The sequence below is a fragment of the Paramacrobiotus metropolitanus genome, unplaced genomic scaffold (genome assembly GCF_019649055.1).
Source record: "Paramacrobiotus metropolitanus isolate TYO unplaced genomic scaffold, Prichtersi_v1.0 Parri_scaffold0000108, whole genome shotgun sequence".
Taxonomy (NCBI): Eukaryota; Metazoa; Tardigrada; class Eutardigrada; order Parachela; family Macrobiotidae; genus Paramacrobiotus; species Paramacrobiotus metropolitanus.
In genome coordinates, this window is record NW_026570328.1 from 24,276 (window position 1) to 47,048 (window position 22,773).

At 39.7% G+C, this 22,773-nt stretch overlaps 2 protein-coding genes across 4 annotated transcripts; one reads left to right on the forward strand and one right to left on the reverse strand.

Annotated features, from left to right (window-relative positions):
• Positions 1 to 309: 309 nt before the first annotated feature.
• Positions 310 to 5,499, reverse strand: LOC129597747 (vitamin K-dependent gamma-carboxylase-like). Of its 3 annotated transcripts, XM_055495414.1 has the most exons (9): positions 5,408 to 5,499; positions 4,451 to 4,590; positions 3,320 to 3,435; positions 2,734 to 3,150; positions 2,485 to 2,566; positions 2,254 to 2,417; positions 1,706 to 1,989; positions 1,115 to 1,607; positions 310 to 743 (listed from the first exon to the last, which is right to left on the reverse strand). In XM_055495414.1, exons 3-9 carry the CDS (start codon positions 3,324 to 3,326, stop codon positions 526 to 528), a joined length of 1,665 nt encoding a protein of 554 aa, XP_055351389.1. In that variant the 5' UTR covers positions 3,327 to 3,435; positions 4,451 to 4,590; positions 5,408 to 5,499; the 3' UTR covers positions 310 to 525. The 3 variants fall into 3 exon arrangements, with proteins under 3 accessions (XP_055351389.1, XP_055351388.1, XP_055351387.1); XM_055495413.1 differs by lacking the exons at positions 4,451 to 4,590; positions 5,408 to 5,499 and having other exon boundaries at positions 3,383 to 3,772; XM_055495412.1 differs by lacking the exons at positions 4,451 to 4,590; positions 5,408 to 5,499 and having other exon boundaries at positions 3,320 to 3,772.
• A 3,598-nt stretch (positions 5,500 to 9,097) lies between these two features.
• On the forward strand, positions 9,098 to 12,542 carry LOC129597737 (homeobox protein Hox-B7-B-like). The gene is made up of 4 exons (XM_055495401.1): positions 9,098 to 10,384; positions 11,754 to 11,816; positions 11,918 to 12,011; positions 12,089 to 12,542. The coding sequence occupies exons 1-4, from the start codon at positions 9,751 to 9,753 to the stop codon at positions 12,213 to 12,215; spliced, it is 918 nt and encodes a 305-aa protein (XP_055351376.1). The 5' UTR covers positions 9,098 to 9,750; the 3' UTR covers positions 12,216 to 12,542.
• The last annotated feature ends 10,231 nt before the right edge of the window (positions 12,543 to 22,773 follow it).

A 22,773-nucleotide genomic window follows, 5' to 3' on the forward strand; every position in this document is an offset into this window, starting at 1 on the left:
CATTACATTACACAGTCTATTAGCCTTATTGATTACTGCACGAGCCATGATACCATTTTTTAAAAGTTATTTATTACTTACCATTTTATGATTAATTGATTCACGCATCTGCGTAGCAGCGCGAAAACAGTTGTGGTTAAGTTAACATGACAAGTTTTCTTTATCATTTCTCACAGTTCAGAACTTTTGTCATAACTGCGTCTTAACGGGATGAGTGATAAAAAAGACTTTTAGAATAGCAAGTTAGCAACTCACCATCAGCAGAATATTTTTTTTGCTGTATTTATCAATTAGTGTATGTACATCAGAACTGCGATATTCTACATGCACCATGCAGTACCAAAACAGAAAGTCTATGCAAATCGTGTATTACAAAATAACCGATACAAAACGCCGCACGCAAGATGTCGCTGAGAAAACTAATCACAATAAAACTTTAACCGGTCCAAGAAAAACAGGAAAGTGGTTTTACAGTTTCTCGCAGCAACCGGCAATATCCGTAAAAAAGCTTTTGCCGAAAAATTGTCAAATAGAGGACAATAAGTAAATCGCTGGCTCGCTTCCGGCGACCGTAACAACAGATGTAGCGTTATCCGGCAAAAAAGCACTTCCGTTTGGTGAAATATTTGTGGTCGAACCCGATACAATGGAACTGGATGGCACCGTAACATTAACCGTACCCTTCAGTACATCCAGTGTTACTCTTCCAAAATTCTCTGGGATGTACTGTTGCAGGGAATAACCTGTAGAATACGGAGTACATAAACTGATGCTAATGCGCATGCAAATGCAGACGACAAAACTAAAAACTGTCTTGCAACACAAAATTACAGGCACGCACACATACCTACAATTCTGCGTCGCAAGATTTGCAGTTGACCGATTAACAAACTGACAATTGCAAATCTTGCAGCACAACGATCATGGCCATTAAACATCATAATAATATTAGCCAAGTATGCTGCTTTATAAGTTTTTACAGTGTGAGCCTACACTTGAGCTTTAAACTATTGCACTATTGTTTCTCTATAATTTTAGAGCAGTGAAGATCTTCGGTGCTTCGTTTAAGGAAGTTGTCCATCTGTATGGTAAACTGCTTTCCCGTTCGTCATACCTGGGAAATCGGCCACGTATACAAGTGTTACGTTAGGATGAATTGTGCGTTTGCTTGCTGTTAACTCATTCGTCAAACGGTCAAAAGCAGTACGGTTCATAATCTGCGGAAGAACCCAGTCCACCGGTGAGAACAGTGACCATGGAGCTGTAACCAAATCGACATCCGGTCGAAAGATTCTTTGTTTGAATCCTCCGTTCATGGCGATCCATACATCAAAATACACAGCCAGTGTTTGTGAATGAGAGGACGTATTCGCTTTCGGAGACGCAGTTAATCTCTTCGCAATGCATTCAGCAAGTTGTTTGGCCAGATATGCCTGATACGAAAATCTATTATTTGCTGTCCAAATATCCGGTTTGAGGCTCCTTCTCTGGATAGAATGCGCCGATGATCGGTCTTCCAGGGTGATTTTCACATGTTGAATTTGCCACTGCTGCACCATCATATCCCACGAATATCCGTACAGTGAATTTGTCCATGTATTACAACCCTATAATGCCTGACATGGATTTAACTTAACGATGTTCCAAACTTTAATGTTTTACAAGAATTCGTAGGGCAATGGTCAACGAGCGAATGTTTGCGTACCTGGAATACAATGTGTGAGAAAGGCAGAAATATTTGGATACATACATAAGAAGAGATTATCAGTCCCAGTGCATATTTCCTAACCGGCTTGCATGATGGTTTCTGTAACCTTTCAATAGGTTTCCGACAGAAAACTTGATACCGCATCACTGGAATCTTTCCCCATAACAGGTGCATTGGTATCAATATTTCGAGCCATCTTCTTAAGCGTACATGTAAATCAACCGGCCAGCAGGGTGGAAAAAATATCAAAGAAAGCACTATCATGGCGTAAGGAAACATCCCTACAAAAAATAATATTCAGCTATGGCTAACTGGAAGCAAAACTGGAAAAATTTCAAATATGAATAAAGTATTAATAGGTGGAAATTCGCTGACTTTGTAATGTAACTAAACAGCGATTTCTGTGCAGAACATGTACAGAGCAGCCCGTGCGTGTGAGCATAATTTAAGCTACGTTCTGTACAGAATTATAAGTAATATAACCAATATTATACGTTTTTATTTCTGTTATTCTTTGAATGATGTCACACTGTTATACAGCTCACCTATTTCGAATACCGTGCAGTTGAGGAAATGAAATGCGCAGCATACAGCGTACGCATAAGCACGCGTTCGTCTCCAAAAGAGAAAGAATCCCACAGATAGATCGAAAGCAAATCCTATCCAGTGGATAAAATAAAGGTCTACTGAAGCTTTCCCCAACATTAGCCTGCAGATTGAATACAGGAATAAGACTAATCAAGAATAGCTTAAATGAAATTGGTTTCATTCCGTACCTCAAGGGAAAAAATGCCCAGTTCTCGCTCATACCGGAAACCGAATACCCTTTCAACCAGTCCACATCCCATTTCTTCAAACCTACACATTAAATCAAATCGTTAACGTTGTGTATATTTGGCACTTATCGTGTTGTTGCTGGCTATTACTTACTTTGCTAAATCATGATTGTGCAATAAATAGTATGGAAGTTTTTATGTTTACTAAAATGTGACGCATCCGGCATTTCACATAATAAACCCACGTACCGGCAAAGAAGTACACTATGAAAACTTGAAAACGTAGCAGGTGATAAATCCAGTTAGGCACAGTATAGTGTTCACCATCAACCGGAAAGGGTAATTTTTCTCTAAGGTTTGCACTCAGGACGAAAAGAAATGCTATCAGTCCAAAGAGATATGAATGATGATTCCACAAGCTGATGTCCAAGCAATACACATACCAAAAGGTCAAGCAGTACAACGTCGTGCATACGCTTGTTTTAAACTCAACCGTAATACCCAGAGTGCTTAAAAGCATTACGCTGTATAACGCCTTAAATCCATTAAGCGTAGGAAATGGCATGAATGGCAAAAGAGGAAAATGACAGCGTACTTGTGGACCCCATAATGCGCTGGGATTAAGCATTCCGCGCTCGGTTAATGTGTCGCCAACCATTAACAGGCCTGTATATTTCAAAATAAATTAATTTTGTAACTAATAAACAATAATAGATAGAAATGTTGTTCAAATAGTTGGCTACTGGTACAAAAGACGGTTTCGAATGTTGCTGTGTATATGGTTTTACACAAGGTTTACAATTACCAATGTTGTCGATATCTGTTATCTGCCTACCAAACATTTGTTTCTGGTAATAAGTTATAGGATAAAAGTGTAGGTTAACGATTGACGTCGTACCAAAAGATCTTCGGATCCATCGCAGACTTGCTTCCGGGCAAGCTTGGAACAAACTACGAATAAATAATTCCCTTATGGACAGACGATTTGTTCTGCAGTGAATTAAACCAAATCGCATCTTTTTGTGCTCTGCATTGTTAGAGTGCAAACAGTGGCCTGGATCTGATACCGTTGTACATGCAGATATGCATTTGCGTGATATGTAGATTATTGCAGTTATTGTATTTAGCATCCACTTTAGACAAAAGTGCAATACTATAAATACAACATATTGGAAAAACTAGATTATCTGCAGTGCTCATTGCGATCGAAAGCTATAACATTCCGATAGGCTAGAAGCCTAGAACAGTGAAGTAAAAATCGAAAATTATGACAAAGTCAGTTTGCCTCAGCTGGCGCGAAAATACTTTGCATGTATCAAGATTTCACGTACAAACGTTCAAAAGCAGGATCATTTTTCTGCCATGACATGAATCACTGTTTTTATTTAACTTAGTTTAATTAAACCCAAAGATATGCGGTAGCGCTCTTCAGTTTTATCCACATTTCAATCAATAGAGCGCATCGAATATGCGTTCCAACAAGCATGCATGTGGAGTAATAATGAACGTATTGTACACTTTGCAGTACATGCGTATGTCCGTAGATATAACAAAATCTCATGCTCGTCGGTCTTCAATATGTTCAAGCCCGTCCATATTGGCTGCACTCCTCTGTTTTAACAATAAAGTGAATATCCGTTTAAAATCACGTCTTTATTAATGGGATTTTCAAAAGCCAAAGAACGGCTACAACCGCGTATTTTTTAAGATGCGGAATTTTGAAATGTATGCGTATCGTATTTATATGCAATATCTGCACGCCACTCAGTGCACACTGTAAGTATGACATTAATAAGCTACGTACGTAGTTAATCATACTCTGATAATTTTTACCCATACGGCAACATGGAAAAACATTTTAATCGTACGCAGAGAAAAGGACTCGCATCATCAATAAGTATTATTATGTTCTGTGAACGCAATGGAATTGTGTGTAGTTTGCCCTTGCTACTAGGGTAGTACTTACTAGTACTGTATGTGTATCCGATCGTGTCCGACAATGTGGCTCGTTTGACCCCATGTGTCCTGGTAGTTAAGGTGTCCGAGCAGCAAAACACTCCGTATTTACGGCAACTGCCAGCCGAAGCGATCCTGCTTGATTCAGACCTAATTAGCCAACAATTAGACCATCAATGAAACTATACCAAGTCTGAATAATATGACAATTAGTAAGACGCTGGCGCAAGAAGAGCGGTGTTTGCCCAGTCATCTAAATTGGATCCGATGCCGCCGTGTTGTAAAACCATACCGCACCGCTGTTGTCCTTTAAGGACAATAGCGGTGCGGTATGGTTTTGGCGTTCACCTAATGCAAGTACTTTGCACTGTGCGCCTTCTGTTTCGGATTTACAGCAATTGAATGTAGAAACCTGAATGTAGAAACCTATAAGTTCTATTCAAAAATTATCTGTATAAAGTCTAAGGCAAGACTATCGACTGTAAATGTGAAATCCGAGGTTCCCTCGAATTATTCTCCTAACAGAAAACATTCGATTTAATTTGTAATTTAAAGGAAATGGCACTTTCACTTTTTTTAACCATTTTGAGCAGTTGATCTGTAACATATTTTATAGGGTACATAACATTCAGTACTCTTCAACCCTGTAAAAATATTCATTAATTGCTTGTAGACAGAATACAGCTTTTGCATATATGCTGTACTATCAATCATTTTTAAAACATCACAAACAAAATTCCACTGCGCTTATAATTATGTGCAACCCACATTTCGATCAAAATGACCACGAATATAAGGTTCCGCGTCTGCATTAAAGCAGACTCGGAATCATTCTGCCTGTAAGGGTTGTTGTGATGGGATAAGGGCAAGCACCACTTCTGCAAACCATTGCAATTGTTCTTCAAATGTATGGTGACCATTTGGAGAAACATAAAAAGTTTTATCGTCAATTAAGGCAAATTCTTACAGGATGCCGCTCAGCCGATATTTATCGCCAGCGCCGCGTATGGTCGCGCAGTTACTCGCGGTGGCATACATCTGTATGGTCTTATTAATGTCGAAGACAAACAAACAGTCTCGCACAAATCATAAAGCACCGGTGCATCTCTGTGGTGGCTAATGTCGTCCGTGTCCTGGGTTGACCACCACTCCACAGACACATTTAGGTAGCTTTACGATTATGGGTTTACGATCCCGGTACGTCTCTGTCAGGACATGTCGGCACGTTTTAATAGCCTGACCACTTCTTTAGAGGTACGAGTACGTATAATATATTATGCCCACAAGAAATGAACGATCCTTAAATCCCGACTGACACAGGATAACCTAAAACGACTGCAGTACATATACGCACGTCCAACCTCTGCGGTGGTTAACAATACTTCGATTCTTACGGGAAATTTTACTGTCACATTAGTGTCAGACATAAATTTTTTAAATGGCTTTCATTGTCGTATTGAAACCTTTTATCATTACCACATGATTTATACTGAAATGTACCGTCCTTTTGTGTAGCAGTGGGTGTTAACTGTTCAGCAGCCATTTTGCATAGTCGCCATAGTCTCTATTTGCGATCGAAAAATATGTTTGTCACCTGAAAAGCGCATTTCTGTTAGGATACCTGTATCGCTAGACCGACAAATGTGGACATGCACCAGCGCAGTATAAAGATATATGAAAAATGTCTTCGTTCGCCCATGTGTAATGAATACAAAGCTCTCAAGCTTGGCGTTTTTGTCAAGGTCTCGCCTAAACGTTAATGTAGTCGGCAACACATAGCGGAAGCGTATTTAATTTACGTCACGCTTCCGCTTGGTCGCCTCAGGTGGGTTCTTGTCGGCACATGATTTCACCAAGAAAAATTGTTATTATGCTGAATGTGATTTATATTCATCCTGAATGCGTACAGTTGTTGGTGAATTGCTTGCGCTATTCTACATATTACAAATTAGTTAAGTAATTATTTTATAAGTAACAAGCATTCTTAATATTCATAATAATTATATTGATGATGGTATGCAAGGATAGACTAGCTGATCCAATGCAGCAGTTTCAACTTCATAGCGCAATAATGGTATCTGTAGCGTAACTAACCTGTAATTAATGGTAAGCATATGTTAGGGAATCTAGTATAAAATTACGTTTCTCCTATATGTTTTAGATATAATAATGCACTTTACATAAAGAAAAAGAGTGAGGTAGAGTCTGGTAGACTATAAAATGTGTTCCTGGTAATGCCTGAACATCCACATACATGATATGCAACTGCAAGTAATTGTGCTGTTAATTTTCCTTAAGCTGACTACTGACACTGCCTATATTTTTGCATTCAGCTAATATAAAGAAGCACATTAACCATAAATATGGTTTTCCATTAAAACTGTTGGCGATAAAATTTCGTCTTTCGGTGACTCCTCGGTTGGTGTGAGTTTTTGAAGTTGTATGCTACGCCTTGTGAACAAATAACTTTAGACTGCAGTGAAGTTCCAAATGCACATTCTTAAGAAATTTATATAATAATTCTTAACTGTAAATCAAACAGCCACGCTGCACAGCCTGGTCATATGCATGATTAAGAAAAAGCCGATCATATATTGTATGTACATAACGGCAAAATTTCAACTAGTTGGCGTGGCATAAAAATATAAATAATTCAGCGGTTGACTGTGTCTGCGTCGGACTGCTGGTGGAAGTGCACAACCTCGGGAAATGTATGACAGTAAAATTGTCGTCAAACTACATAGATATTAATAGCTGTAGATCTAGCCAAGCCACAAATCCAAGATGCAATAAATTTTGCTAGTGTCTGCTGTGCATTTTCATTTAACCATGGAGCCGATAAACATCTTAATCTGTTGTTCGGATGTGTCAGCTGTGTTGCCGTCGACTGTAAAATTATGTGTTCACAATAAGAAATAATTTCAAGGAGGTGTGCAATATATACAAATTATCGTAACCATATAAACCCTTATTAATAATGTTTATGATCGAAACCGACCGATCGCTCAGTATTGGGGCATTTAAATTCCAGAGTACCAGTTACAGCTATTAGCTATACGTTGATCCTCTAACAAATACTTTTGAAATTTCCAGAATTCACAGACTGTTTGAGACAGACTAAATCTGCGTAAGGCGCCACTAAAATACGAAAGTGACCTATACAAAAATTAATAGCGTACAGTCATTTAAAATTCAGGTTCGAAAACATCAATAGCAAGCACAGTACCTTAGTCGTGACTTCTGTATAAAATTATGCAAAAATATTAACATTGACCGCTGGAATTGTTTCCGCCATTGATTTTTCGCGCATCACAACAATTTATCTGCAAATGGGACTGAATTCAAATTGATTACGTGGAAGCTGTGAGTAGCTAGATATTCTGGCAAATAAAACTAGGCGCACGCGCGCCTTTGAAGGAAAGAGAACATTTAAGCATCACCATGAAATTTTAACGGGTCATTTGTCCGATTCTAGTGCCAATTTCTACGCGGAACGTAATGGCTTTTACGACCAATCTTGTTAGTTCAATGGCAAATTGTCTTCATTTCACGAACGTAAAAGATATTTTACAAGGGAGTTTCGATGCCGGTGGTATGAAGATATCTTATTTCCCAACAGCAACGCTAATTACAAACACCAGCTGCTTTGTCCGATTTGCAGTTCAGTTTAACCCCGTGCTAGCCGACTCTGGAAGAATTATTGGCTATGTAATAACAAATTAAAATTTTAAAATACAGTTCGCCTGTTTTAATCTGCGAACCATGCGTACTAAGGAGCAACAGCTGTTATCTCTGCTCAAAAATGTTTATATATAGCTTTCGCCTTTCGGCAACATGAAAGCACGAGCCGACGTGATTCAAAAGGGCATTAACTGGTTTTCGTGCGGCAAAAATAATGAGTTATCTCGAGGCGTCGAATGCGACCTAACGAGTTCGCTAGTTTATAATGTCAAAAAGTTGATTAATGTAGAATAAAGAAATTATTCATGATTGTATTGCCAATAAGCTATTATAAATATTACTTGATAATGTCCGTTGATGTGTGGTTTACAAAATTTTAATTAAAAGCGACAGACCTTGTGATAAATGGAGTAAAAAAAGGTGTTCACAAACCACCCATGCAATGCAATGTTCCTGCGCTGATCAAAGAAACTTTACCTCCTTTGATTATGCATGCAGAATGCAGATATTGGATAGAAACGCATGTTGCTTAATGATATCGATATACAAAAGAAAAATCGGTCATTGGATCCTATGTAATCAAAAATTATTTGTGTATTCGTACTCAGTACGAATGTATTTGCTAAAACAATAACTGGATCTCTTAAAAATTGTGCCTTCATGCCCTTTTGCTTGTTATGCGCAGAATCAATTCCTCGACATTTTAAAACTGGACATGCTTGCGCACATCAGTGATCGCTGTTCACTGTTCAGCATACTTTTACTTACTTCAATTCGACCAGTTTATACGATGCAAAAAACCTCAATTTATGGCTGGCGCGATCTGATTCGTTGATTTTCGCTTGTCTCGACAACTGCTAGATAGGATTTCTTAGCTTCTTGCCTGGCCACTTACACACCAGTCCGTACAGTCTCGTTTCGTTAGGAGGTTTGTCATTGATTTCCTAGACCATCAGCGGCGTTATAGTCCGTATTGCGTTCTTTATGTAGCGTATGCGTATGCGTGCACTGTGCTTAGATTGATACGAAGTCGGTGCGCCAAATAGAAACCGGCATTAATCTCGTTTAGTGGATAATAAACAGTGCATGCGGACGAAATTTGACATTCGACAATTTCGTCGCAATATTCGCCCAGTAAACTGTTCAAGTTTTACGGATGCTTTGCACAGTTGCATATAAGCACTTGGCGCAGATGCCGTTTGGCCGGTTGCGTTGCACAGGGAGGACCAGTTTGATGTGCTGTTAAGAGTGATAGGAGAGCAAGCGATAAAATCCATATGAGTGGATCATTCGCGATTGTGGTTTTACTGGAAGTTAGTGTGCACATCTGATCTCATTGGGCGCGCAAAACCTATCACGGAAACAGGGAGTTTTCATAAAATTGTAATTGGTGTGCCACGCGAAGTCCCCATTTATGATGGACAATAATGAGCAGTATAAATTCTTCTCTAAATAATAATTTAGACTTTTATTGTGTCATAATCGTTAAGCTTATTGTCCATTGCCACTGTGATATATCCAAGCGCATCTAGCTGTTTTCGTCTGTCATCATCTCCTGCTGTTATATCCTGATAATACCCATCCAAACGTTCCTATTTGGCCTTTCAAAACGACACTTTTCCAGAAAAAATGATCGGCTCTTATTTTCCTAATCCGTCAATGTGGCAATCCTCGTCGTCCGCCGCGGCCACCGATGCCGCTGCCGCCGCGGCGGCACAGTATCCCGCGGCAGTTACCGGCAGTACCGCCGCTACACTACAGGATCACTATTCTTCCTACAAATATTCTAATGCGGGTGCATTCGGAAATGCCGCCAACACCGTGACCAGTGATTCGTATTTCGGCAATCCCAATCCGACGGCGACAGCCTACGGGGGCTCATTCGCCGTTTCGCCCTATGCTGGGTTAAGGTCACCGCATTCGCAAGTCAACGCCAGCGGCAAATCGTCAGCTGCAGCGGCATCGGATTCAACGTCTAATTGTTACTATCAAGATCCCAGAGGTTTCTCTCCACAGCACGCCGATACTCATCACAGTCACACTGGAATGGGTTATCCCGGAAACACCATGGCCGCCAATATGGCCATGGTGGCGGCCAATATGGCTGCATATCATGCGCATGCACACCACCACGCTAATCCCATCTCACCTACGCTCCCAACAAATCATCTGCAGATGGGCGCCGAATCTCCGAATTCCGTAGCGGCTTCGCTTGGTTTTAGCCAAAAAGTTCCTTTATACCCTTGGATGCGCACCTATGCAGGTAATCATAAAGTTCTGGGAAAAGCCGGAAAATGCAGCAACAATTAGAATACATTTTTGTTATAAATTTTATTTAAAATATGTTGACAGTTACCATTATTTTCGTTGAAAGCCAAATAAAGTTTGCACTACCATGTATTTACAGATATAAGCGCAGTTTAGTGGAATCTTCAGTTAGGTTTTAAAATTAATTTCTGGTTTAGTGAGAGCATGATTGCTAACACCCGTATAATAATGGGATTTGATGGGATTTGATAATGGGATTTCATGAGATAATGGGATTTGATTTTCTTCGCTATTTTTGCAACTATTTGACATAAACAGCAGCATCTTTGTATATTTATGCAGGTTATTTATAAAATCTAAAATGATAATTAATTACCTTGCGATAAAGTACATGCATCTACTTAAGTTAGAAAATATCTCATGCCTAGTATATCTCAACTGGAAATGTATTAAAGTAAGTAAGGGCTATGGTTATGTTTATGGTTTATAGCTAATAATGCGATGAGCTAAACAAATCAGTAAATAATATTGTGAGAAAAGCAAAGTCAAATGAAACCGCATATCTATAGAGACGACCAGAAATCGATGACCTTTGAATAAATTCTTGAACATCTGATTACGGTTATCGAAAACGCAATGTAATGTCAGCTATATCATATCGTAAAATTCGATAATTATTGGAAAGGATGGTTGTATATATGTAGGTAAAGCAGAAAACTATATAACATTGAAAGTGTCAAAGAGGAATGATTTTCAAACAGTCTGCAAGAGCACCCTGCAAATGAATACTCGAAATTCAAATGATGTCAGAAAGAGATTTTTTGGCAGTTTTGATATACTGATCTTACTGTTATCGTTGTTTGCTTTACTTATTAATCGTTCTTAATCATCTTATTGAAATATTCTTTATAAAACAAATGCAAAAATTGTGGGCGCGCTAACGTCTTGAACGAACGGCAAGGATTGCTGTTTATGCTAAAATTCGAGAGTTGAGGCAAATGCCGTTCATACGTGCATAGCCGCCGCAAAAAAACTGTAAACAATAATTAATGACATTTTTATTGGTAGGTGAACGATTATCATTAAGACAAGCACTTTGAAAAGTCAAAGAAATGCATTTCAGCAAAAAGAGAACAAGTTATCTCTGTAATGCTTTAAATTTATGGTTATGTGGCAGGTGTAATCGTCATGACAGGCTAATTGCCAATAAAATCAGCATTTGAAGGCCAGTAAAACCTAGTACTTAGATTTTATTACTGCAAACAGGGCTCTTCCTTATTTTGATACTTCATAAATTTCTTGCTTATGAATTCAGCACTTTAATGAACCATTTGGAGATTACTTTATGACCGGTTTTTTTCTAGACGGCGGATTTGGCAACAAGCGCACGCGTCAGACGTACACCCGTTATCAGACTCTGGAGCTCGGTGAGCACTGAGCAGTCAATAAATCATAGCGGCTTGAAAAATATCGCCGAGATATTTAGCAGTGCATTAGATATTTTTTTAACCGTCTGTGTCTTAAACAGAAAAAGAATTCCATTATAACCGATACCTGACTCGCCGGCGGCGAATCGAGATTGCCCATTCGTTAGGCTTGACAGAGCGGCAAATAAAAATTTGGTAAGTTTAAACAATACAAGCGAGTTCACTGTATAACTGGCAATTTGATCGATTATGAAACATTCGGTAATTAACAGGTTCCAAAATCGCCGTATGAAATGGAAGAAAGAGCAAAAATTGACCAGCCTCAATCAGCAGCCCGACAGTCCCGACGGATCAGGAGCGGCCGCTTCCTCCACGGCAACCAAGACAGAGCCCAAGTAGTCACATGCTCCGCACTGATTGCCACAGTTGTACGTCACATCATACCAGTTATCTCCCTTGTTCTGCTGCCACACAACGAACTTGTCTAGTGCATCTTTTGGTCTCCGTTTTATTATTTTTTTATCTCCTGCATGTCAGTTGTTTAAGTTTTGTAACCTTTGCGATTAATATTCGTAGTATTAACTGGAATTTCCGGTTTCGTTTGGCTTGACCTTAATTGTTACTGTTGCATAACTGTTACGTAACTAGAGTTCAAATGTTGAGTGCTTATTACTGATATTGCACAAAATTTGCTGATACATTTGGATTAAATCAACCCGAATACATGATTTCATAAAATATATGGGAATCCGGAATTGTCAAATAATGACGATAATTCAGATACGAAACTGACCTTTATTGATTATTGGTTTGCCATCTCAGTATTTTTCTCTTACGTTTTGCAATTATGGTTAGGACCAACAATAAAGTTAATTTTTTAACATGTATTATATATTGTAAATTTGATACACACGAAATTATGAACGCAGGCTGCTGCAAGCACTTTTTACTGCTTCCAGTATTAACATATTGGCAAGCAGGGCTGTCATAAGTTACTATTAACAGCTGTATCAGCCACCAACAAACATTTACGACTTCAGCTTTTGATTAACAACCATTCTGCGTATTGGATGCAGCTGGTGTGGACTTTACATGTGGAAACATTCGAGTTTTCGGTTCTCCACTTAATAAAACTAATGGAAGCTTGAGTGGTACGCGACACAGTAATGTACAGAACATACTACGTAATGCGTTGCATCATATTGTACAACACATTGTGCTAAGTATACTACATAGCTGTATATCGCTACATAACAGAATTTGTGATACAAGTAGTTTGGTACAATACAATCGCACAAACACGTATGCCGTCTTAGGTCGCACGATCCACGCTGAGCGCGTAGGAAATTTCATAGAGAAATTAATGGAATGGAAGAAAATCATGCGCCACAGGAAAGATAGAAAGACTGTAGCCCACATTTTGCGCTCCTCAGGGTATAGTTAGAGGAGCTTTCTTGATGGTGGTTTAGGAGTTGAATATGGCCGGGGCTCATTTATGGATAGATATCTCCAGCTCAGATGAGCAGGAAAGCCATAAATGTCCAACCGGTTACAGCCATGCCCTGCCGAGTGATGTGCAATTGGTTTGATTTATGTGTGACCGTGCCGGAGCTGTGCAGCCAAGAGACAAACATAATTTATAACGGTTCTTTTTGGAACGGATATTTGGGCTGCAGCGAGTGTAGCTGGGCTGAAAGGGATCAAGACGCGCACCAGGGACAGCGAGCAGATCAGCTGCACATGCCAATGTTGAAAGCAAATACCAGAGGGAGAGGATAGGCGAGCACGCAGCGTGACAAACGTTAGCTTGGCAGGAATGAAAGTCAAATCGATTTCCGAAACCAAATTTCCCCAAACCAGTCTGCTATGCAGTATGTAGCATAACAAGCTCAAATCTCGTTTTTCGGATACCACTAGCTGCTTCCCAAGAAACACACCACCAGTGCAGCGTTGAAAGTGCGGTGCACTGTTCTGTTGGTTTGCAGATATGTAGACCGGTAAGCCTGATACAGATTGCGGAACAGCCGCATTACGCAAAGGTCACGAAGCAGCATTACATAGGACAGCGTCTTTTTGCAGGCATGAGACGTCGTTTTCTTCGACTGCCTTTAAAACTCTTTTTTCTTGCTTTCTCAGATGGTAAGTTGTTTACAGGTAATGACGGAAAGCCAGCTCCCTCGCTGATGACCATTTGAACTAACTGGTTAATAAAAAAGCTCGCTAGCTCTTTATACTAAAGTGCAATGGAATAGTCCACTACAACAAACGAAAAAAACATGACAAGATATATAGTGCAGACAAAAAATAAACTACGGTAATTACATACTGCATGCCCAAATCTCCAGGCGCGGCTGTTTTGTATTAATTAAAGTTGCACCCATAAACACCATAAGAGGCAGCGAAGATTTTGCACTTACTTTATTTATCCCTGGGTATTAGGATACTCAAAATTAGTGGACTTGGGCTGAAACTTTAATTTTAAATTAATTCAGTGATGACATTGCTTGCGTTCCAATTTGCGCATACCATTTTTAGTAAACGGTACGTATATATTTGAACCCTTATTGTATATGTACAAGTATGTACTCATGCTACTTTCATTGCACTCGTTAATCAATATAAGTAATATTGTTGACATTCTAATAGACAATAGCCATCATACAACAAAAAGTGCGAAAGCCGGCATATGATTTTGTCCATTATGCGTTATTGGAAGTTCTGTATCCTTGCCAATAATATTAAAATCGCATACAAGTTACCACTCAGAAATTTCTTTTGCTCATGAACTTGCCCAAGATGGCCCATCAGTTTTATCTTTCATTGATTACTTAAATTTAAACGTTTCTACGAAAAAGCTGTGGATCTGCTGTCACCTGACAATGAGCTTTGTCGGATCATGCGTTCAAGAAAGTGTACATGGAAATTAAATTTACTGGTGAAGAGTGTTATTGTGAATAGTTTGACAAGAAGTTCCAAACTTCGAAGTAAATTCCATAACCGCAACATCACTTAGGAAGTTAGGAGTAAAGATTGCTGGTATCTTGTGCGCCGCTTGGTAACTTGGTTAGATTGTATTAGTCAAGATAAATAACTCCTGCAGCACCCTTCATAAATAGACTTGTCACTTGTTTCTTTGATTCTTTGATGGTTAGTAACAGCGCATGGTAATCGTAGGGCCGGAAGCATAGGTAACGTTTTTTGGGATGAGTACATAAATAGACTAAAATAGTTAAATACATAACCATGCATCTACTTATGTTTGCACTTTTGGAATATTCTATTCAGTCGATAGATGGCAGCACATGCATGAAACGAAAGCACCGCAGCAGTTCTTTTTTACGCTGGTTCTGGGCCTTCTGACCACTGACCACAGCATATTAATTATTGCCTTTTCTATAAGGATGACACTGTTGGCACCTAGGAACATCTAAACGGAACATCTTCACCTGCCTGGACGTGGACGAGCGCATCGCCTGCCGGCTCGTGTGCGCCCACTGGAACGCCGTCATCGCGGAACTGCCCACGAGCACCGTGTGCATCTGCCCGGCCAAACACCGCGAGGAGAAATTGGCCCTGGCCCTGCACTTCCGTTTACTACCAGCATCCCTTTTTGCACCCCGTTTTATTACAGACACTCCTTTTCAATTACTTAAGACCGGCACCCCGTTTTCTCGCCTACTATAGGCACCTTTTTATAGCCATATATTTAAAACCGATTATTTTGACAATTTTTTTCGCTCAGTCCGCGCTGCATTTCCAACACTTGAGAACGAAATTTAAGGTAACAATACTAGAAATTTGAGACAAGGGTGCTACGCACTCATCCAATTATTCTACACATTCACAACCACAGCCTGTAATGTTTTTTGGTACGGATTAATACTTACCTGTTGTCAAAATCGGAAGATTTAGTGCAGTATAATTTTTTTGGAGATAGACTGATGCGTACCAAAACGCTCCACAAGAAAGCTATTTTCTGACCGTGCATTTTCTTTGGAAAGATTACTTGTTTATTGTAAGCAGAAGTCTCAACTGACATTGTTATAATTACTACAAAATTAATCAGATTTTACTGCATTTCTCCAACATTATGAAATTACACAAATACTTACGACACCGGTACTGCTGCGCTTTTCGAAAAAATTTTCTTAGGTCAAGAATATTTGACCAGGTCGGATAAAAGTGGTTTACAGATATTATAGGCACTATATATTATAGGCACTATAGGTACGGTAGTTCCCATAGCCAACGAAAAAGGATGAAAGCATTAAAATAAATGAAAATGAGTAAATGGGGGTGCGGGGTGCCTATAGTGAGCGGGGCTGAAAGGAGTTGCCTCGCTTAATTTACTGCAGTTTGGAGTTGCTCAAAATTTACAGTAACTGGCACACAGATCGACATCGTTTGCGGGAACAACTGAAACTAAAATATGTTAACGGATGAAATATGGAGCATCTCTCTTCGTTGTAACACGAATGCTAACGCTTCCTTCCGCAACATTGACTTCCTTAACCTTTTTCCCGACACGCCCTCAAGAAAATTAAATGGAATAGGCTTAAAGCTGCTGAACTATTCACATTAATTAATGTTAAACTCTTTACATTAATATTAACTCTTCATTTATTAAGCTAATGATGTCTGCAGATATTACAGCTGCAGCTGTCTGTTTTTTTGCCTGTCACATTGTATGCCTTCTCCGCCTACTCTAGTTAGAGTGTCCAGAGACCATGGAGATGGTTGTACAAGCGAATTTTGTGGGACGAAGCGCGTTTTCCGCATTGCAACTAATTCAAGTAACGGAAGTGCTAGCAACCCGCACGCAATTAAATATATTTGTCGAAATGCGGCTTGCGAAGTCTGAGATGGAATCATGGAAGTAGGTACATAGTCGTACCGCACACGACACGTAAAACGAAAATTGCTAACCCGAACGTTTACCGCCCTTTTTATTGTATACTCGTACCTGTGAGTGAAGTGCAACTCATCGAGGTGAGTTGCACAACCGGTCAGCGTGACCTTAGTATCCTAGAGTAGCGTCACTAGCGTGGAATTTAGAGGAAATTAATTCCAATGTGGCCAAACACGAAAATTTAGAAAACATCTGCACTTACATTGGCAATTTGTTGTGCCCAACTTTCCATAAACTATAAAGAGCAATCACGGTCGACACAGCATTAAATTATATATGTGCTTGCATCGGTAGATAACGACAACTGAGTTCGCACAATCCATAATTCATACTTACTCTAGTACTCGTATACATATAATACGGTACTAATCATCAGATAGATAGATATAAGGGCGTTTTTAGGTAAGTCGTAATGCAGTACCTACGTACTCTGTAGGTTTGCAGTATGTCCGGCATAATATAAACACCACTAATTCAGTAAATGTACTTTTCGTCCTGTCTCCTATCGAATATTCCTGGACCAGGGCTGTAGTACCATACCAATTTCTAAGTCCTAACTAGGCAGACGGTTATAAACAAGTGACCGGTAGCCTGTGTCAAACGCAACAACCGCAAGCACCCGGCGTTCGGCCGGAGTGCCGGGATAGTAGAGAAACTAGATTTCGCGACTGTTTTCCGGTAGCTGGCGTTTGGCCGGAATGTCGGAGTGCCGTTTGAAACACATGGTAGGCGGTATGGTGTAAAAAGGAACAGTAGGAAACCACCTGACAATGAGTACCGCCGGCAGTATAATCGGCAGTGTTATATGCATGGTTGCAGTCCTGTGAATACGATCATCGAGTACCCAAGAAATCGTCGTTAGTTGCCAGCCATTACGCATGATAAGTTACAAGTAATAAGCTGTTATGGGCGTACCATAACGGACCAACGGTCTATTTCAGCATATGTTTTTGTTTTTTACTGTGCATGGAAGCGTAGTATGTACATAAAAGTAAACATAATTTATCTCCTTAGAACGTTTGATAAAACATGCGTGCGAAAGTTTTAGAAGATTTTTCTTTAAAGGTTTTTTTGCATGGCATCCTTCGCACAGCTGCTCAATGCGAAAATAAACTTCAAACTGTGTGAAGCCAAGAATTTGGAAGATTTCGGCTTTGCATTGGAAGTGTGGCCTAGCAAGATACGTTACTGAAATTCGAAGTGCAATGAAGTGGTGTCTGGAGCAATATAGCAAAATTCCAGGAACAGGCTACCCCCCAAAAAATAACAGGTCAACAATAATTTACATGTACTTACTGATGTGAGCTACCAGACTGAATGTCAGCATTTTGCACGAATACGTGGGAGAAACACTATGTACGACAAGCAGATCTTGGTGAAGCCCTCCTTAATTGTGGAATGGTGAGTCTTTTGTCTTGTTTCTGGAGTCCGCTTGCATCGGTGAGAGAGGAAACACAGGAAACGTTAAGACCTGATGGAAACAGCTCCACCAACTAGCTTTGAACCAACTTCTGGGTTCGTGAGCCGTTTAATAGCTTTGTTAGAATTCCACCAAGTACCGTACTTGTACGTTGTTCCGGTTACCGAAGTTCAACGTTGAATTGAATAAAGCAACTTCCTAGTTTACTTAGTACTAAAAGCTAAAAGAATAATTCGTATGCGGTCGTACAGTTCTAATAATGTAGTTTACGTAGATAGCAAGTATATACGGTACAACGGGTGATACGGGTAGCTCGACAGCTGTCCACCCGGGCCAAACTGGACGACTTGCATCCTGTACTTAATACAAGTGCGCCATCTATAGTTTGTGCCAGCTTCAAGTGGGCAAGGACCGTCATTCGCTCGCTTTGACGTCATCAAGTTTTCGTGGTTTTGCATGAAATCGTTTTCTCTTAAACTGAAAGCCGTAAGAGACTGGTACTTCCCTAAATCCCCTCATGTTTGTTGACACCGGAATTTTGGTATAGTGCACACAGTATTCTAAAAACATAAAAACCCAGCAGACGTGGGCAGTTATTTTCAGCTATTTAGCGTAACGCGAGTTTTCGAGTTATTGAGTTTTAACATAACTTTGAAGCGTAAACTCTTACTTAACTAACGTAACTCGCATAAACGTTATATACATTGTCACCGTTGTGTAGCGTAACTCGCAGTATAACTCACAATTCGGTTACTTGCATGAATCACGTAACTCGGAGCGACGTAACTCACACGCTTCCGGTAACTCGTAACTTTGATGATGGGTGAATTTTCCATAACTGCCCAGGTCTGAAAGCCAGGATTCTTTTCGAGAAGATCGAGATTGCCGTTACGTGGGCTTTGTAACGTTTACAAAACTTAAAATCACGGAATATCAACTATCTTCTTTACTTTCTAATAAGCCTTCTTAGCATCTTGTTAATCGGTTAACGACTGACTTCATATTAAATTTTTTTAAATGTTTCTCTGGCGTTTGGCTTGATCATCAGCGGGAAGATTTTTGTCAGGTCTAAGCGCGACGTCTGACAATTTTCTTTTGAGTAGTAGCAAGTAAGCGCCGCCAACCAACACGAAAGAAATATTCGAAATACTCTTTGAAGATCGCTTCAATTAGTACCGCGTTGGGTTGTACTGCTGCTTGAAAGTCTTAAATACAGTGCAATAATACGCAAAAAAACTCAACAAATTAATCATACCGAATCATAACAAAAAAGCTCTGCAGATTACTGTATTCGGCTACCATGTGCGTATTCGTGAAACCAACTTGTGGGCTACTAAAGGTTAATATTAATACGAGTATACTTATAATTCAAAGTTCAAACAAAGATGAACTTAATTTCAAAACTTCCTTTTAAAAGGCTTTTTATGAATAAGTTTTCGCTGGACAAAGCAACACAAAAGTTTCAAAAACATTTTGCATCGATCCAGTACAAATACATCCTGCACTATCCCAGCCCGCCACTCCCAAGCTTCTTTACTAGCTCCCAGTAGGCCGATCTCACGTATATACGTCGTCACTTGTCAGCTGGATCGAATGCGCATTGAAAACTTGATATTGGCATGTTGCAAATATTTCTTAAAGGAAAAACGAAAATAGCTAAAAGGTTCTTGTAACAGTTAGCTTGTGTTAACTTAAGTACGTGTTCATAAGTAGCCGTGCTCATGCTGTGCGAAACTGGAAGAAACTGGCTCATTATATCGAGATCATTTTGCTATTCTGTCAAATAAATAAAATCGTCTTCATGACGTGATCGATGATGCGTTGCAAAAACCTTGTTACAAAGAGATCTTTTAATTTACTTAATGGAATTTATTGACAAGTTCTGGAAAAATATAATTACGCTGTAATTACAAATTTCATTAGACAGTGGTCAACTGGACCACCGTGTCAGCCGATACAGTTATCCTCAACTTCAAGCAATATATAATGTCATATGCATAACTCATGTTTTTTATGGGTCAAAGAACGAGATTTTTACTTACGTCTTCTGAAGGTTTCCCTTCATTGGCACCAAGGAAGGCGCTGGCACTTCCGGTTAATAATGATTATAATGTAATATATATCGCGAAATCCTGTGTAATCCGTATATGTCTTCCCAATTTACAGATAACTTATCCGAAATGCCAACGTCAGCCCAAAATTCGTACACAAATCCATAGTTAGAGCATATGACGCACGGAGACCTCACGGGAAGGTCAACGGTGATGGCGATCGATGTGGCGGCAACCAGGTAATTTGTCGCCATGGCTTTGTAGGATGCTTTTAAAGAGTAGCTATTTAGGAGGAATCGTTCAAAACCTGATGGACAGCATAATGCTAGCTGGCGTGATGGGATGCTGACCTTACACAGTTTAGTACAAACTGTTAAGTAGATATCCTGCATGAATTAACCAACAAATATGGCTTTGGAGGGTCTCTTGTATCACATACAATACAAAAGAGCAACGTTCATCATTATGCACCATGGTGTACATACACATACAAGTTGCATATCAAGCATAAGCACCAATATCCACTGTAACAAACGTATGCTGGCCATCAGTACGTAATAGGATCACCACGAAGTGGTCAATCGGGTTTCTGTTTACGTACAGAAGTAATAATGCCGGCAGAAGACTTGTCACAAATGAAAAATATTTGCAATCGGCGTAAACGGTGGGCATGAAGTGGTATGATGGTTAAGTGAAATCGAAAGGTTTGTCAACTGATCATTTGAACCCGGTTGTAAACTGCCGAAAGAATGTCTCACAAGAACAAGCGATATACCGTGCAAATTCGCAGCCGTTACGGTTCACATGTCCAGTATCAACACCGAATATATAGATTTCCCGAGGAAGAGGCCGGCAGTTTCATGGAGTTTGAAATGTACTTAAAGATGAACCTCCTGACAATAATTACTACTATTCTGGCCTTTTATGGACCATTTTCCACCACCATCGTAGTTGCAAATTGCTCTTTGTACAGACGCATAATTCATTTTCATGAACGCGCGCGGTGTTTCCGCTTGCTCTTTATATGCGATGATCAGTCAGCAAATATCACATGCTGCTTACACGAATTGTGATCACGAAGACTTTCTGCTTGTCCTCTTGTCGTTGTTTCCACCATTAAACACACTTGAAAAGGACAAACGAATGCCGGAATCCAAACACATTTCGAACTAATGATCTGCACATGGTTTCCTTCCTGGTGTTAACAAGATAAAATAATAAGGTTATCAACGTGAAGTGATTCTGCAAAACGTTTTCCGAAAATTTTCGTTAGGTTGGGTAATTTTTCGGCAAGGATGATATTTAAAAAAAGCTAAACTGGCCACATACAGTAAATGCTGTAAATGGGTTTATTTCGAAATTCCGATTTGCTCTAGAAAATAATAACAGTTGCCTAATTAACTGTGCTATGTATACATATGCTATTCTTCTATACGAGTATATAGTTTCCATTATCAATTCAAATGAAATTTTTTACACATGGAAAAGATTCAATGCATAAATATTCATCCGGAAACACGTTATACCCTGCCCGTATATTGCAAATATAACCCAGCAAAACTAATGCAGTAGAACAACCGCAAAGCCTTGTCGCAAATAAAAATTATTCGGTTGCGCCGCAGTCGTTCCTTTTGCATCTAAGTAATTGCGGCTAACCATTGAAGATTTTGGCGAACGGTAACAAAAAATATTGCAGCTACCAGGTCACCAGCTGCTATTCGGTACCAATCACATCAGCATACAATTGTAGAAATTGGCTAGCAATCAAAAAATATCACAAAAAACTGTAAAACGTTTGGAGATTGAAGTATCTTATGTTGAAGGGCTTGATTTGCTTTGAATTGTTACAATTTACAGTTACTGGACAAATTATTGACATTTGGTTCCTTTCTGACCCTTCTTTCTAATCCGCTTTTGAGTGTTGTCGGTCATATCGGAAACCGGAGATCGCTCCAGACATGTTTAATGACAAGTAAGGACGTAAATATTATCGTGTAATACGGGATAATTGCCTGCGATCAGTGCATTTCAGGACACGAGAATATTAATGTGTCTACAGAAGAAATTAATGTTCCTGAAACGCTGTTTGACCTGTTGCAAAGGCCGCCGGCAGCACGGCACTCGCATACGATACGGGCAACGGTCATCAATGAATGACGGGCAGCGCCGCTCCTTGCTGCCGTCGACCAATACGAAACCTTGTTCTGCATGATCCGGTCCGGGCTACCAACCCATGGCCAGGTCCATCTGCTCATGCACAATCGCTAATGGTCTGATATTATATGGCATTTGACCAGTTATTATCTGTTGGACAGGTAAAGGTGTATACAGGTGACCCTTATGCACGTATATACGGCCGCTACTGCATCGCCGCGGATTTTTGATATTTTTTTATCTTCAGAAAACAGCTGCGGATATCCGTGTCAAACATATCTTGCGTTGCTAAATTTCCCGTCGACTTGATAATTAGTATTAAGTTATGCTGAAACCGGGAATTAACTACGCTCCACTTTATTCCTGCAAACAATATTGTGGAGTGCGTATTTGAACTACGTATATTTTATGCCAAGATTATCT

Bases quoted from the DNA above. Each gene is read 5' to 3' on its own strand.
- LOC129597737 (XM_055495401.1), top strand. From the start codon at position 9,751: ATGATCGGCTCTTATTTTCCTAATCCGTCAATGTGGCAATCCTCGTCG. The intron at 11,817-11,917 runs GTGAGCACTGAG...TGTCTTAAACAG, and splicing joins TTATCAGACTCTGGAGCTCG to AAAAAGAATTCCATTATAAC. The intron at 12,012-12,088 runs GTAAGTTTAAAC...GGTAATTAACAG, and splicing joins GAGCGGCAAATAAAAATTTG to GTTCCAAAATCGCCGTATGA.
- LOC129597747 (XM_055495412.1), bottom strand. From the start codon at position 3,614: ATGCTAAATACAATAACTGCAATAATCTACATATCACGCAAATGCATA. The intron at 2,567-2,733 runs GTACGTGGGTTT...TTTAATGTGTAG, and splicing joins CATAGTGTACTTCTTTGCCG to GTTTGAAGAAATGGGATGTG. The intron at 744-1,114 runs GTATGACGAACG...CGTATTCTACAG, and splicing joins ATACGTGGCCGATTTCCCAG to GTTATTCCCTGCAACAGTAC.